This window comes from Grampus griseus, assembly GCF_964374135.1.
Source record: "Grampus griseus genome assembly, chromosome: 11".
NCBI lineage: Eukaryota > Metazoa > Chordata > Mammalia > Artiodactyla > Delphinidae > Grampus > Grampus griseus.
Genome location: NC_139005.1, coordinates 92,924,429 through 92,937,076, shown reverse-complemented (window position 1 = coordinate 92,937,076; position 12,648 = coordinate 92,924,429). Strand labels below are relative to the sequence as shown.

Here is a 12,648-nt window from a genome sequence, read left to right as displayed (position 1 = left end):
CTGTTGCCAGGAGGCTCCGTGGCCCCAGGACGGCGTGCCTAACCTGTCAACAGGTGGCAGCACTGAAAGGCGCTTCCGTCAGGGCCTTGGGTCTCGGAAGCTCGCGGATGCAGGAGTGGCCAGCCCGCCCAAGAGCAGTTCCGGGTGGTTCTGACAGAATGGCTTTGCTCTTTGAGAGCGGTTCTAGCCCCGGGCCAGCATTGGTCCCTGTTTGTAAACTTGCCAGGAGATCCCTCACAACAGCTCTTCCCATAACATCTGGGTTGCCATCCAGCGTGAAACCATTAATTTGTTGCCACCAGGAAGTGCAGGGCTGACATGACAGCCCGCCTGGGGTAACTGCCTGGGACCCTGGAGTGCCATCCTGTGTCCCGCCCACTCCCATCTCTCCCACCCAGAATCTTCCTTTAGGCCAGCTTCCTCAACTCTGTTCTTTGCTCCTCTGAAGTACCTCAAAGTGCTTTTGGAATAAGTTGTGAAAATCAATAGATAATAAAATAAATGTTACAAGTGGCCTTGGTGCTCAGCCCGGTGCTGGGGATTTAAAGATGGAAAAGTGGTCTTGCCTCGAAGAGTAGGCAGACTTAGGAGGATAAACGCGAGCCAATGACAGAGCGGCGTGTTACGTAGAACAACAGAGGCGGGTGAGATGCGTGGAAGTACCTGACTGGGGAAGGTGAACGGGACAGGCTTTTAGGAAGAGTGATACATGAGCTAAGTTAAAAGGTGAGCAGTTTGTTGGTGGGGAAGGGCCGCGAAGTCTCCAGAACGGCACAGCTGGTTGGGGAGGAGTGGATGCTAGCCATCAGGGAAACTGGGGAGAAATGGCAAAGAAGAGACACGTACCCGTAGAGGGGATGCCTCAGTGCTGAAGTGATCTTGCTAGACCCGGAGGTGTAAAGATGGGCGGAGCCAGCAGGTAATTACTGAGCACCTGCTGTGTGCCCAGCCTGTTCCAAGTGCCAGAGATCCAGCCGTGAGCAGAGCGGGGCCCCTGCCCTCAGGGAGCTTGTGTCTGCTGCAGGAGGTAGTTAATGAACATGTGAGTAAGGTACAGTTTGTCAGATGGAGTCGGATGGTAACGAGTGCTCTGGAGAGAAATCAAGCAAAGCAAAGTGGTCAGGAGCGCCTGGGGTGAGGGAGGGTTTGCCACATTTGAGCAGCTGGTCAGGGCAGAGGCCTAAAGGAAGTGCGGGAGTGAGTTGTGTGGCTGGGCAGAGACAGCCAGTGCAAAGGCCCTGTGGCAGGAGCAGGCTTGGCGTGTCCAAGAAACAGCAGGAGGCCAGTGTGGCTGGAGGGAAGGATCGAGATGGGAATTGTGATGAGATCAGAGAGCACGGAGGGCCCGTGTGCTCTGTAAGGACAGCAGCTTATACTCCGACGGAGATGGGAGCTGTCGGAGGGTTTTGAGCAGAGGAGGGACCCAATCTGGCTAACATCTTAGAAGGTTCACACGGCTGCTGTGTGGGGATGGTGTGGGCAAAGGCAGAAGCAGAGAGATCGGTCAGGAGCCTGTTCCATTAATCCAGGGGAGACATGCTGGGGGCTGGAGTGAGACGTGGTCAGGGTCTGGTCACATTTTGAAAGTGGAAGTAGAGACCTGGAGGGTTCTTTCCAACACCGCCACTGACGCTTGGAAGGAGGCTAACGTTGCGCTTCCCTCTCTCTAGGCCAGCTCATCGCTTACCCCGAGGGTTTCTCTCAGGAAGCCCCCTGCTGCCGGGCACCATGACTGTGAGGGGGGCCGCACTGGCCCCAGATCCAGCGTCTCCCACAACAGCAGCAGCCTCACCCAGTGTCTCCGTGATGCCCGAAGGCAGCCCCACAGCTATGGAGCAGCCTGTGTTCCTGATGACAACCGCCGCTCAGGCCATCTCTGGCTTCTTCGTTTGGACGGCCCTGCTCATCACCTGCCACCAGGTACCCGGGCCGGGCAGGAGCCCCTGAGCCAGTGAGCCCCAGCCCTCTAGGGAGGTCCTGAAAGGTTTGTTGTCCAACAGAGTGTTAGTTAGGCCAGGCCAGGCTACACTGCAGTAAAAAATAAGCCCGGAATCTCAGGGGCTTCACCCGGGGGAGTCAGGTTCCCACTCAGTCAGCCCAGTGCAGGTCAGTTTTCGTTCTGTGGCTCCAGCATCTTGCAGCTTTTAAGACATCATCCATCTGACAACTGTGGGGAGGGGCGTGTGCAGAAAGCACTCTGGGTGTTTAACTTTCTCAACCAGAAATGGCCCACTTCCAAGGGTCAGAACTGGTCATGTGTCTAGCCTAAACTGCAGGGGAGCCTGGGAACTGTTCAGGGGCACAGGATGGCAGTGACCCCTTTGCAGATGAGAAAATTGACACCCAGAGAGGGAGGAGGGAGGGGAACTAGCCTAGTCACGTACAGGTTGGTGGTGGAGCTGGGATAGAAGTCAAGTCTCACGTCCCCCTGTGCTCGCTGTCCCCGGGGAGGCTGCCATGGGCTGGGATGTGCCTTGGCTGTCCCAAGAAGAAGGTTTGAAGGTTGCCAAGCGAAGAGGGGAGGCTGAGCCTGTTCGGGTCCCAGTGTTCCCTGTCCCTTCTAGAACTCGACTGCTTCCAAGGTGGTTGGCTCACAGCAGATGGGGAATACTTTGTTCTCTTCCTCCCAAGCCCAGGGCTCGGCTGGGCCAAGCATGAAGTCATGGGAGCGGAGACGAGAGACTCTGGCTGCTGGGACTGTGCATCGTGGTTAGAGCAGTTCTTGGCACTTGTATGCAGCTTTTTTTTTTTCTCCTGCTTTCTAAAAACCACATTGCATTCTCCCAACTTCCCAGCAAGGCAGGCAGCACTGCACCTGTTCAACAGATGGGAAAATGAGACAGGCCATCACTGCAGCCATTCAGCCAGGAAGTGCTCCCACCTTCTGCGAAAGTGAGGGTCCCGTCCCTCCCGCCCTCTACACCATAAGTTAGTTAAGGGACAGGCTGGGGTGGGCGACCACCTGGACGCCTGTGTGTTAGCTCCATGCCCCAGGGGCCAGGTGTTTAGAAAGGCCAGGCGGCGGAGGGACACGCACACGCGTGTTAATAGCCTCCTCTGCACCAGGCACCCAGTTCCCAAACCTGGCCGTGCACACGGGTCCCCAGGGAGCTTGTCACAGCTGTGGATGCCGGCACGTCCCTGGCTGATGTGCACGGTCTTGGGCGTGGCCTCGTGGCCGGTGTCTGTGTGGTGGCCCTGGCGCCACCACGCGCAGCCTGCAAGCTTCACGCGCCCTGTGGTTGATGCTCCCACAGCCTCACGACGGAGGTTTTGTGTCATCACACTTTACAGAGGAGGACGCCAAGCCTCAGGGTTGAGTAACTTGGTCCCAGCGCTCGTGAGGACGGAGCTAGACACGGGCTGGCCTCCTCCTTCTGTGGAGCAGGCGGGCCAAGGCGGGCCGCGGGCCCTGACTGACGCGGCCCCTCTGCCCCCAGATCTATATGCACCTGCGCTGCTATAGCTGCCCCAACGAGCAGCGCTACATCGTCCGCATCCTCTTCATCGTGCCCATCTACGCCTTCGACTCCTGGCTCAGCCTCCTCTTCTTCACCAACGACCAGTACTACGTGTACTTCGGCACCGTGCGCGACTGCTACGAGGGTGAGGACAGCGCGAGCGGCGCCGGGAGGGCCAGGGGAGGGGGGTGCAGAGCTGGGCCGGGGGCTGTGCACCCACCTCGTCTGGGTGTCCCAGCTTCCTCCCTGAGGGGCCAGCCGTCACTTCTTGAACCCCTTCACGGTTTCCATCCAGGTACCAGCACACATGTAGCCAGCGTCTCATCTGCTGAGGCGCTTTTGATGTGGCCCCCAAACACCTCCACAGATACCTGGGAGCAGGGACCCTCCACCTGTGTCTCATTTCTCAGTGCCGGCATCTCAGATGGGGGAGTGGGCAGCAAATAAGTGGTCCATTTGTAGGTAGAAGCCCCAGGTACAGACAGGTAAGGGGCTTATCCAGGGGTCCGTGGTAAGGTGGTAGCAGGACTGGACCTCCCTCCCCACGTGTCTTAACTCTGAGGGCTTTGTCCCTGGAGGAGCCTGTGCTACTGGGACAGGTGACTCGCTGCCTTTCAGGGGGCAGTTCTCGTGTGTGGTGTGAAAGCACCACCCGCTCCTATACCGAGTTGCGAGCACCGGCCAGGCCCTGTGCTGGGCCCTGGGCAAGCCCGCCCTCAACCCGCCTGCTCTCCGGACATCTGTGCCACCTAAACTGTCAGCACAAGGAGACAGGGACGCTCTCTCCCAGTGGCCCTGGCCTGGGGTGGGCAGGGAGCAGCGTCTTAGAGAATGAGTCAGCGTCCGCCATGTCGTACCGTGGATGAGCGTTCATTCTGGGCAGAGAGGAGTCCCAGCGTGCTGGGCTGGGAGGTGCTGGGAGCTGTGCAGGGGGCCGGCCACGGCCAGAGGAGAGACCAGCAGCTGGAGGGCATTGCCATGGGAGCAGGGACGGGGACATACAAAGCCTTGTGGGACATAGAGGGAAACTTAGATTTTCTTTTTACTGGTGACACACAAATATACGATGTGATTGGAAACTGCAGTTTAGAAAATCTCCAGGTGGTGGGGGGGTGAAGGGGAGGGGCTGGCCAGAGGCCCCAAGACAAGTCACAGGCCAGCGATGCTTTGGCCTGTACCCAAAGAGGCCAGCAGGGATGGGAAGGAGGGCCCTTGAATTCAAGACCCCTGCTCTGATGCCCACCCTCCTCTCATGGTCCTGCGTTTTCCCGTTTTCTCCCCGTACCTGCACTGTTGGTTTCGGGTAGAGTGACCAGACCTGGTATTCCTTATGCCGAGGCCCGGCAGCTCTGACCACGACTGGTTATTTGCTTCCCAGACCCCAGAGGGCTTTGCCCCAGCCCTGGGCTCAGTGGATATTGGGGTGCAGCATGCTCATCCCCAAAGAAGCTAGAGTCTCTCTTCTTGTCCCACTTTGAACCTGAGGACTCGCAGGGCACAGGAAATGCCTTTGGACTTGGCGAGGGAATGCAGGCACCTGACAGGCACAGACTGCGCCCCACCAGCCCTGCGGTCACATTGACCCCTTTTCCCGCCCACCCGGCACATCAGTTTCCCCAGTGGCTGCAGAGCCTCCTCCTTCATCTTGCCTCCAGCATCTCCTCGGAAAGGCCTCCCCGTCGCTCCCGCTCCCAGCCCCCTGTCCGAGTCCTCTCGGCCTCACCGTGGTTTGCAGTTAAGCTCAGACAGCCTGTGAGCCCGGTTTGCTCCGTCTCCCTCGTGGACTGTCAGCTCCATGAGAGCAGGAATGGGCGGAGAGCCTGTGCGACAGAGCCAGGCACGTGGTGGGTGCTCACTCCTTCTGCATTTTTCGAATGAATAAGGGACTTTATTGAACACCTGCTGCATGCCTTGCGTTCGCCCACGTGGGGCCTCATTGAATCCCCAGGCTGGCCCGGCTCTGTCAGGTGAGAACACTGCGGCCAGGCGGGGACCTGCTCAGGGCATAACTGGGGCTCTAGCGCCTGGTGTTCCTGGAAGCAGTGGAGTCCCCAGGGAGACCTTTGGGCACCTGGGGAGCTGTAAAGGCTGAGGTTGGGGAAGGTGGGACTGAGAACCCTTTTCCGTTCAGCTGCCAGCCTTGCCCGGTGCTCAGGAGCAGCCAATGCCGACTGGTTTCTTGAGAAGCAAAGAGCTGATCCCTGCTGGGGGCGGAGGTGGGGGGTGTCTCCTATGTGATGGGGGGCAAGTATAGGCTCCTTTCTCTCCTGGGCCCTGAAGTCTGGGGCGCATGGCAGAAGGGGGGCACCGCCGGGGCCTCCGCACCATCCTCACTCCAGGCCTCAGAGGCAGCAGCAGATGGTTGGTAACTCCCCCCACCCCAGAAGCCCTTTTGTTCAGGCCCTGCCTGTCCCAACTTTCCTCCCAGCCACGTAAAGGTCCTCCCGGGAAGCCTGCTGCCCTGCGAAGCACATCTCCTAGCAACGCTATTATCCGCTTGGCCTCTCCGAGGGAGTTTACAAACAGCACAGCAGCTGCTGTGAAGTTCAGACTGGCCCCCCCCCCCCCACCCCGAGTTCACCAGCTTGCAGTGTCTGAGTCAGTGGGCTTGGCCCTGGCCTGGCCAGCTCGAGCACCTCTGCTCTGTCTCGGACCCTCCCCTTTTGTGGTCTTATCTGCAGCTGCCAGCAAGAGCTTCCCCTGTAGAGTTGGTGATGGGGTGTGTCCCTTACACTTCAAAAAGAAGCCCCTCCCCATTCATTCCTCCTCCCACCCTTCCTCCTCAGTGTCCCAACGCCTGGAGCCAGCCCGTCCCGCAGGCCAGGTCAGAGCCAGACTCTCTGCCGGGCATCGCAGGGACATTTGCTTTTCTTTTTAACAAAACTAAAACAACTAAAATTTTACTTTTATTAAGGTAATACATGCATATGTTTGAAACACAGAACTGCCCCAACTCCTCCTCACTCCCAAAGTCATCCGGCTTTAAACTCTTTAAACCGGTTTCTTTTTCTAGAATAACCTAAAAATATGATTATACTGTTGTTTCTTGATTTTTCAATTTTATGTAGTGTTCTATAGTGACTTCCTGCTGTGGAAGGTCTTGATTTAGGTATGTTACCTCCAACTACACACACACACACACACACACACACACACGCACACACACACACACACACGCACACGTTTTCTTTCCTTCATCTTTTTAATGTGACCCTATCATGATTTTTCTTAGTCTGTGTTCAGCGTATACATCATTACACGTCGGTAAATGTTGTTCAAAGCTGAGCCTTACAGTGTCCCAAGACGACGTTTCCTCGTTTGACTTCATTTTTCCTCTGGTTACTACTTGTCTTGCTTTTTGGTTTGCTCTGTTTTCTGTGTCTCTATCATTACTTTATTCCGCAAATGCTTCAGGCAAGTGAAAAAAGAAGCCCTCCTGTCAGTGACGCCAGACACATCAGCTCGCCTCCTAGCTCTAGGGTTTCCGGGTGGTGGTGCTCCTGGAGCCCTGCCCTTCTTGCTCCCGTCTGCACTGCTTGCCCTTGAGGCCTCCTTCTGCTCAGCTGTTGTCCTGGGTCTTTCCTTCACCGTCATCCCGGGAATCCTGTCGCCTCTCCTGTCGTGAATCACCTGCTCCTTGGATGCCATCTTTTCCACTTTTGACGTCTGCTCTCTTCTTAGTTCGCGCACGTCTAGGAGCTCCCTGAGAAAAAAAGTTGCATGGGAGTTTTGTTTTTTGAAATCTGAAAATTATCTGCAAATATCTTTATTATATTGTTTGTTCGATTGGTGTTCAGTGGGAATATGATTCTAAATTGGAAATCATTTTCCCTCTGAATTTTGAAGGCATGTTTTTCACATTCTCTTAGTTTCCAGTGTTGTTTTTGGAAAGTCTGCTGGATTCTGATCCTTAATGATTGTATGTGACCTTTTTTTTCCCCCCCCCGGCTTTTAGGCTCTTGCCTTTATCCCCATTGTCCTGAAACCTCACAAGCGGTGGGATGTTCATTGTGCCGGGCCCCTGATGGGCCCTTTCAGTTCAGTGTGGAAGCAACCCCCGTCCTGTGGTTCTGGGAAGTTTTCCTGAATGTGTTTTGATCATGTCTTCCCCTCCGCTTTATTAGCCCTTTTTCTGGGATTCCTGTTAAGCAGAATGTTGCACTTCTGGATTGAGCCTCAAATTTCCTTTACAATTTCCTGGGATTTTCCATCTCTTTTTTGTTCTGCTTTTCAGGAGGTGTTTTTTTTTGTTTGTTTGTTTTGTTTTTTAATCGTTACCTTTGAGCTTTTCTGTTGAAGTTTTTTTCTCTCTCTCTCTCTTTTTTTGGCTGCATTGGGTCCTCGTTGCTCCACGCAGGCTTTCTCTAGTTGTGGCAAGCAGGGGGCTGCTCTTCGTTGCTATGTGTGGGCTTCTCATTGCGGTGGCTTCCCTTGTTGCGGAGCACGGGTTCTAGGCACACGGGCTTCAGTAGTTGTGGCACACGTGCTCGGTAGTTGCGGCTCGCGGGCTCTAGAGTGCAGACTCAGTAGTTGTGGTGCACGGGCTTAGTTGCTCCACGGCATGTGGGGGTCTTCCCAGACCAGGGGTCGAACCCATGTCCTCTGCTTTGGCAGGTGGATTCTTAACCACTGTGCCACCAGGGAAGTCCCTCTGTTGAGGTTTTATTTCCTTTATCATGTTGTAAAATGTCAGGAGCTCATCCCTGCTCTCTTTTTCCTAGCCTTGTTCTTAGTATTGGTTCTTCTTTTTCTGGGGATGCTAATTACAGTTTTCTTCTGTTCCCTGCATTATCTCTGTCTCCTGAATTCCTTCCATCTGTTTGTTTGCTTTGCTCTTTGACCTTTGGGTAAGAAGCTTTCCTCAGATGTCTCAGGTCCTTGGCTATTTTTTATATTTAAGAATGGGGGCTTCCCTGGTGGCGCAGTGGTTGAGAGTCTGCCTGCCGATGCAGGGGACACGGGTTCGTGCCCCGGTCCGGGAAGATCCCACATGCTGTGGAGCGGCTGGGCCCGTGAGCCATGGCCGCTGAGCCTGCGCGTCCGGAGCCTGTGCTCCGCAACGGGAGAGGCCACAACAGTGAGAGGCCCGCGTACCGCAAAAAATAAAAATAAAAAAAGGATGGGGCTTAAAACTGCTGGGCCTCCTCCCAGTTGGGTGATAGGACACGGAGCGTTTCCTCTTCCATTTTCGTGTGGTGGCGGGGCAGACACCAAATGAAGGCTTTGATTCTGGACCTGTTTCCCCAGAGAATAATGTTCTCATCTCCTGCCTGGGAGGAAGGAGCTGAGGGGCTGAGCTACAGGCGCAGCCCGGGAAAGGCCTTGGACATCTCCCCTTGGTATTTAGACTTCCTCTCTCTCTTTTCTGCAAGTCTTCACGTTGCTGTCCTGAGCTGGGCCAGGTTCTGTGAGGACAGAACCATCACAACCTGTCTTGAAAGTAAAAAGCCCAGAGCTCCACGTGGACACTTGTAGGCCAGCGTTTCCGTTTGCACCCCTACCCACAGCCATCAGAGCTGCGTGGTGCGCCCCGTCTTCGGGTTCCTGGGGTTCTCACTGGCTCCCTCCTGCCCCTGGGGTTAGTGACCGTGCCGCATCTTCCAGAGCTTTGGTCGACATCCCTTGTTTGCTGCCTCTGGTGCCATGTCCTTGTCCTTGAAGGTTTGTACCTTCCCCCCATTCGTTCTCACTTCAGGGGCATTTCAGGGGAGAGTGGAGGTAAACCCTGCGAATTTGGAGGTGGTGTTTCCATTTTCCAGGGAGAAGTGAATGCTTGTCCACGGTGCCCCTGCTCTGCAGCTACTGCCTGGTAAGGGCCGGAATTCACAGAGCCTAAGGAACGTGCCACCAGGGTGTAGGGGGCAGGCAGGGTGGAGGGGTAGAATCCAACCCCCTTACCTACATTTAGTGTTTGATTGTGTTTGGGGTGAGAGGTAGCCCCTAAAGTTGACTCTGAGACAGCCTGGGGAGCTCTGTGGGCAGACATGTGGGTGGCCAGAGCTCAGACGAGGGAGACGCCCTCCACAGGTGTTTCGCGCGGCACTGTTTTCTCAGTAACGTTCGTGTGGCACGTCACAGTTTACCATGCATTTTTCATTACTGTTAGCTCATTCTCACCTCTCAATTACCTGGTGGGGTATATATTATCACCCCCGTTTTACAGATGTGAAAAAAAAATTCACGTAGGCTAAGAAACTTGCCCAAGTTACCCAGAGAGTGATTGCCAGAGGCTGGACTCAGCCCTGGGTCTCTGAGGCCTAGGAATTGCTCCGTGCCGGCTTGGTGAAGGAATACAGGACAAGTTTCTCCCCTGCAAAAGTGTGAACTCTTGTTAAGGGAAGAGATTTTACATGCATGAAAGAAGCAAAGGATGACGCCTCATTTTCTGAAAGCTGTCCCGGTTTCAGATTTGGGACAAAACTTAGCTTCCTGGAATCTGGCCCAAGTAAAACGTCTTCCCAGGTAGGGAGCACACAGCCTGGATGAATACCGCTGAGGACCACAGAAGACCCAGAGGCCAGTGTGCTGCCAGGAGGACTCACGGGCTGGTGGTGGCCCTTGTTGGCCATGGCTCTGAGAGAGCCAGGAATCAGAAGAGCTCAACCAATCAGAATAAAGGCAGACATCCGGAAGAAACAAATAGAAAGAGGGACCAGAATCAGTGTTTCGGGTGGCAAGAAGCATCAATGAGCAGGAACGGCAAAGGACAGAAAAGCTATGAGGAAGGAAGAGCAACGTGCCGTCGGAGCAGCTCAGTGTCTGGGGACAGGTGCTTAGGGAGGACCCCGCCCACCTGGCTGTAGCACGTCGCATCCGTCGTTGTCAGCGGTGATCACCAGTCACAGAAAAAGCAGGAAAGAATGTTTGGGTGCCCCTGTTTACTGAGCAGAGAAGGTTTCTGTCCAAAGTGGTCAAAATTAAGTTTTCCGGGCTCATCCACAAGTTACTCTGAAATATATCTTTCCAAATAACCAAAGTATTTCTGTGCAGCGAAAAGGGCTAGGCCCTGAGGCCGGCTTTAGGGGCTGCAGGTGTGTGGAGGAGGTGAACTTGGGATCGTCAGTGACCTGGAGCCAGTGTCACTTGCAGTGGGGGACTCACGAGGACAGTCCTCTGCAGCTGGCAGGGACAGTCAGAGTGTGCTTCTTAGCGGGTCCTCTCTTGAAGTCCCTCGGGCCCCTGAGGGCTGTGTGGTTGCAGTTGTCAGGCCAGGGGGGATGCTGGATGGGAGGCTGGGTGGAGAGTAACCTCTTGGTCTGCAGCTTCCTGTCCAGACAGCTCTTGGTAGGAGAAGTTGCCAGTGAGGAAAGAAAGCCTTGCATCTCAGGGTCGGAAGGGACCCTAGCTTCCGACCTAGCTGCTTGGAACCCCTTTAATGTCTCAGCTCAGAGGCTGCCTAGCCTCTGATTGCATGCTTCCACTGGCAGGGAGCTCACTACCTTTCATCTCTGAAGACTACCTGCCAGAAATTGTTTCTTATACTAAGCTGAAGTCCTAGGATCTGCCCCTGGGATGAGTGGGTCCTGTCTGACCGTCTGGACGAAGGTGGTCCTCACTTATATGAAAGTGATCCCTAATGTCTTTTCTCCAGGCCTCAAGTCTCCAGTGCCATCCTCCTTTCATCTCCGTTCTGGTCCTTTGCTCCTGATTGTGTGCATTTGTCTCTAGTTCCTTTAAGATTTGGTATCTAGAATGGAGCTGAAAGTTCCAGGTACCTGATTTTCCAGGGTGAGAAAGAGAGAGGCCGGGGTGGGGTGGGCGGGAACCCATCCCTTCCCTCATGCTGGATGCTCCCTGTGGGCCCCTTGGTCACTTGTGTGTCTGGGGCCTCTCCAGGGGACCAGAACTGGAGCTGTGGTCAGAAGTGTGGTCAGGCGACAGTGCTGCTGGTCGAGAACCCCACTCATAATCTTTTTTGCTCTTCTGATGTCCAGAGCCAGCATATCACTGTGTTTGTTCCTGGGGTGTGTGTTGAGTTGTCCAGCTGGGGTGGGGGGTGGGGGTATTTTGCATGGCTCGGAAGGGCATTGATTTGTCCAGATGGTCAATGGGTCTTGGTGTGGGCTGGTTGAGGAGATCTCGAGGAGATTCTGTCTTGTCTCCCTTCTCCGAGATGCAATATTGACTCACTAATGACTCTTTAACAGACACCGTCAGCAAACTGGTATTTGGCCAGACTGTCTGGCCCCATAGCACTGTGAAAAGGTCAAAAGTCCTGAACTGAGAGATGGATGAAATTTGATGATCTGACCAGTTGAGTGCAGAGCTGCATATGGACAGACAGGTGGACCACGTAATCAGGAGCGTGCCGCGTGGGCTGTGGCACAGGAAAGGATGTGAGCTCGGGCACCAAGCTCTTCCCAGGAGTGGATTGCAGGACAGCCTAGCCTGGTGGTTCTGGACAGAGAGACTGATGAACCTTGGCCCCCTGTGGCCTCGCCTGAGGGTTTTGTCTTTGGGGACTGGAAGTCTGGTCACCTTGGGGAAGGTGCAGCTTCCCAGGCTGTGACAGGGTGAGCTCCTTGAGTGCAAGACTGAGTGTTGGCCATACCTGCCTGCCCCGCCTCTCTGAGCCTCACCTGGAGCTGTGGCCTGTGTCCATCCATTCGTTTCGTTTGTTCCTTCCGTGTTGATTGAGTATGGAAGTGTCAAGCCCTTTGGTGGTTGTTGTGGGTGGGCCTCGGTTCCTGCCTGCAAGGTGTTTACAGTGTTTACAGAAGACAGTGGGTGACACTATGGACTGTTCATCGTGAGCACAGCCTTATAGATAAGGCATCACACTCCCACCCCTACGGCCCATCCTCACAGCAGCCTCACCAGGAAGAAGCTGTTGTTATCCCCGGCTTAGAGATGAGGAAACCGACGCACAGAGCACTTAAGAAACTTGCCTGAGCTCACACAGCTCCTAAGTGGTGGAACCATGATTCACACCCAGGCAGTCTGGCTCCGGGATCCATGGCTTTCTGGCTGCTTTATGCTGCCTCTTGTACTGGAAGGATCAGACAGATCAGCAGACAGATTGTGGGGTGTGATGTGAGCATGGCGACAGGACGGGGGAGGCCGCCAAAGACAAGGTGGCATCTGAGCTGGGTCTGCCTCTGGGGTTTAGCAGAGAGATCGGGATGTGCCGCCGAGGGGAGGTGTGAGAGATCACGGCGCGTCCTGGGAACTCCGGAAGTGGTTTTAC

At 55.0% G+C, this 12,648-nt stretch overlaps 1 protein-coding gene across 2 annotated transcripts in view; it reads left to right on the top strand.

The window, feature by feature from the left end:
- The window catches only part of TMEM184B (transmembrane protein 184B), a 48,910-nt gene that overhangs the window by 22,892 nt on the left and 13,370 nt on the right, over window positions 1-12,648 (top strand). For both annotated transcript variants that reach the window (XM_082666688.1, XM_082666687.1), the window contains exons 2-3: window positions 1,671-1,920; window positions 3,441-3,606. In XM_082666688.1, coding sequence (XP_082522814.1) covers window positions 1,729-1,920; window positions 3,441-3,606 — 358 coding nt within the window. In that variant the 5' untranslated portion in view covers window positions 1,671-1,728. The remainder of the gene's footprint in view (window positions 1-1,670; window positions 1,921-3,440; window positions 3,607-12,648) is intronic.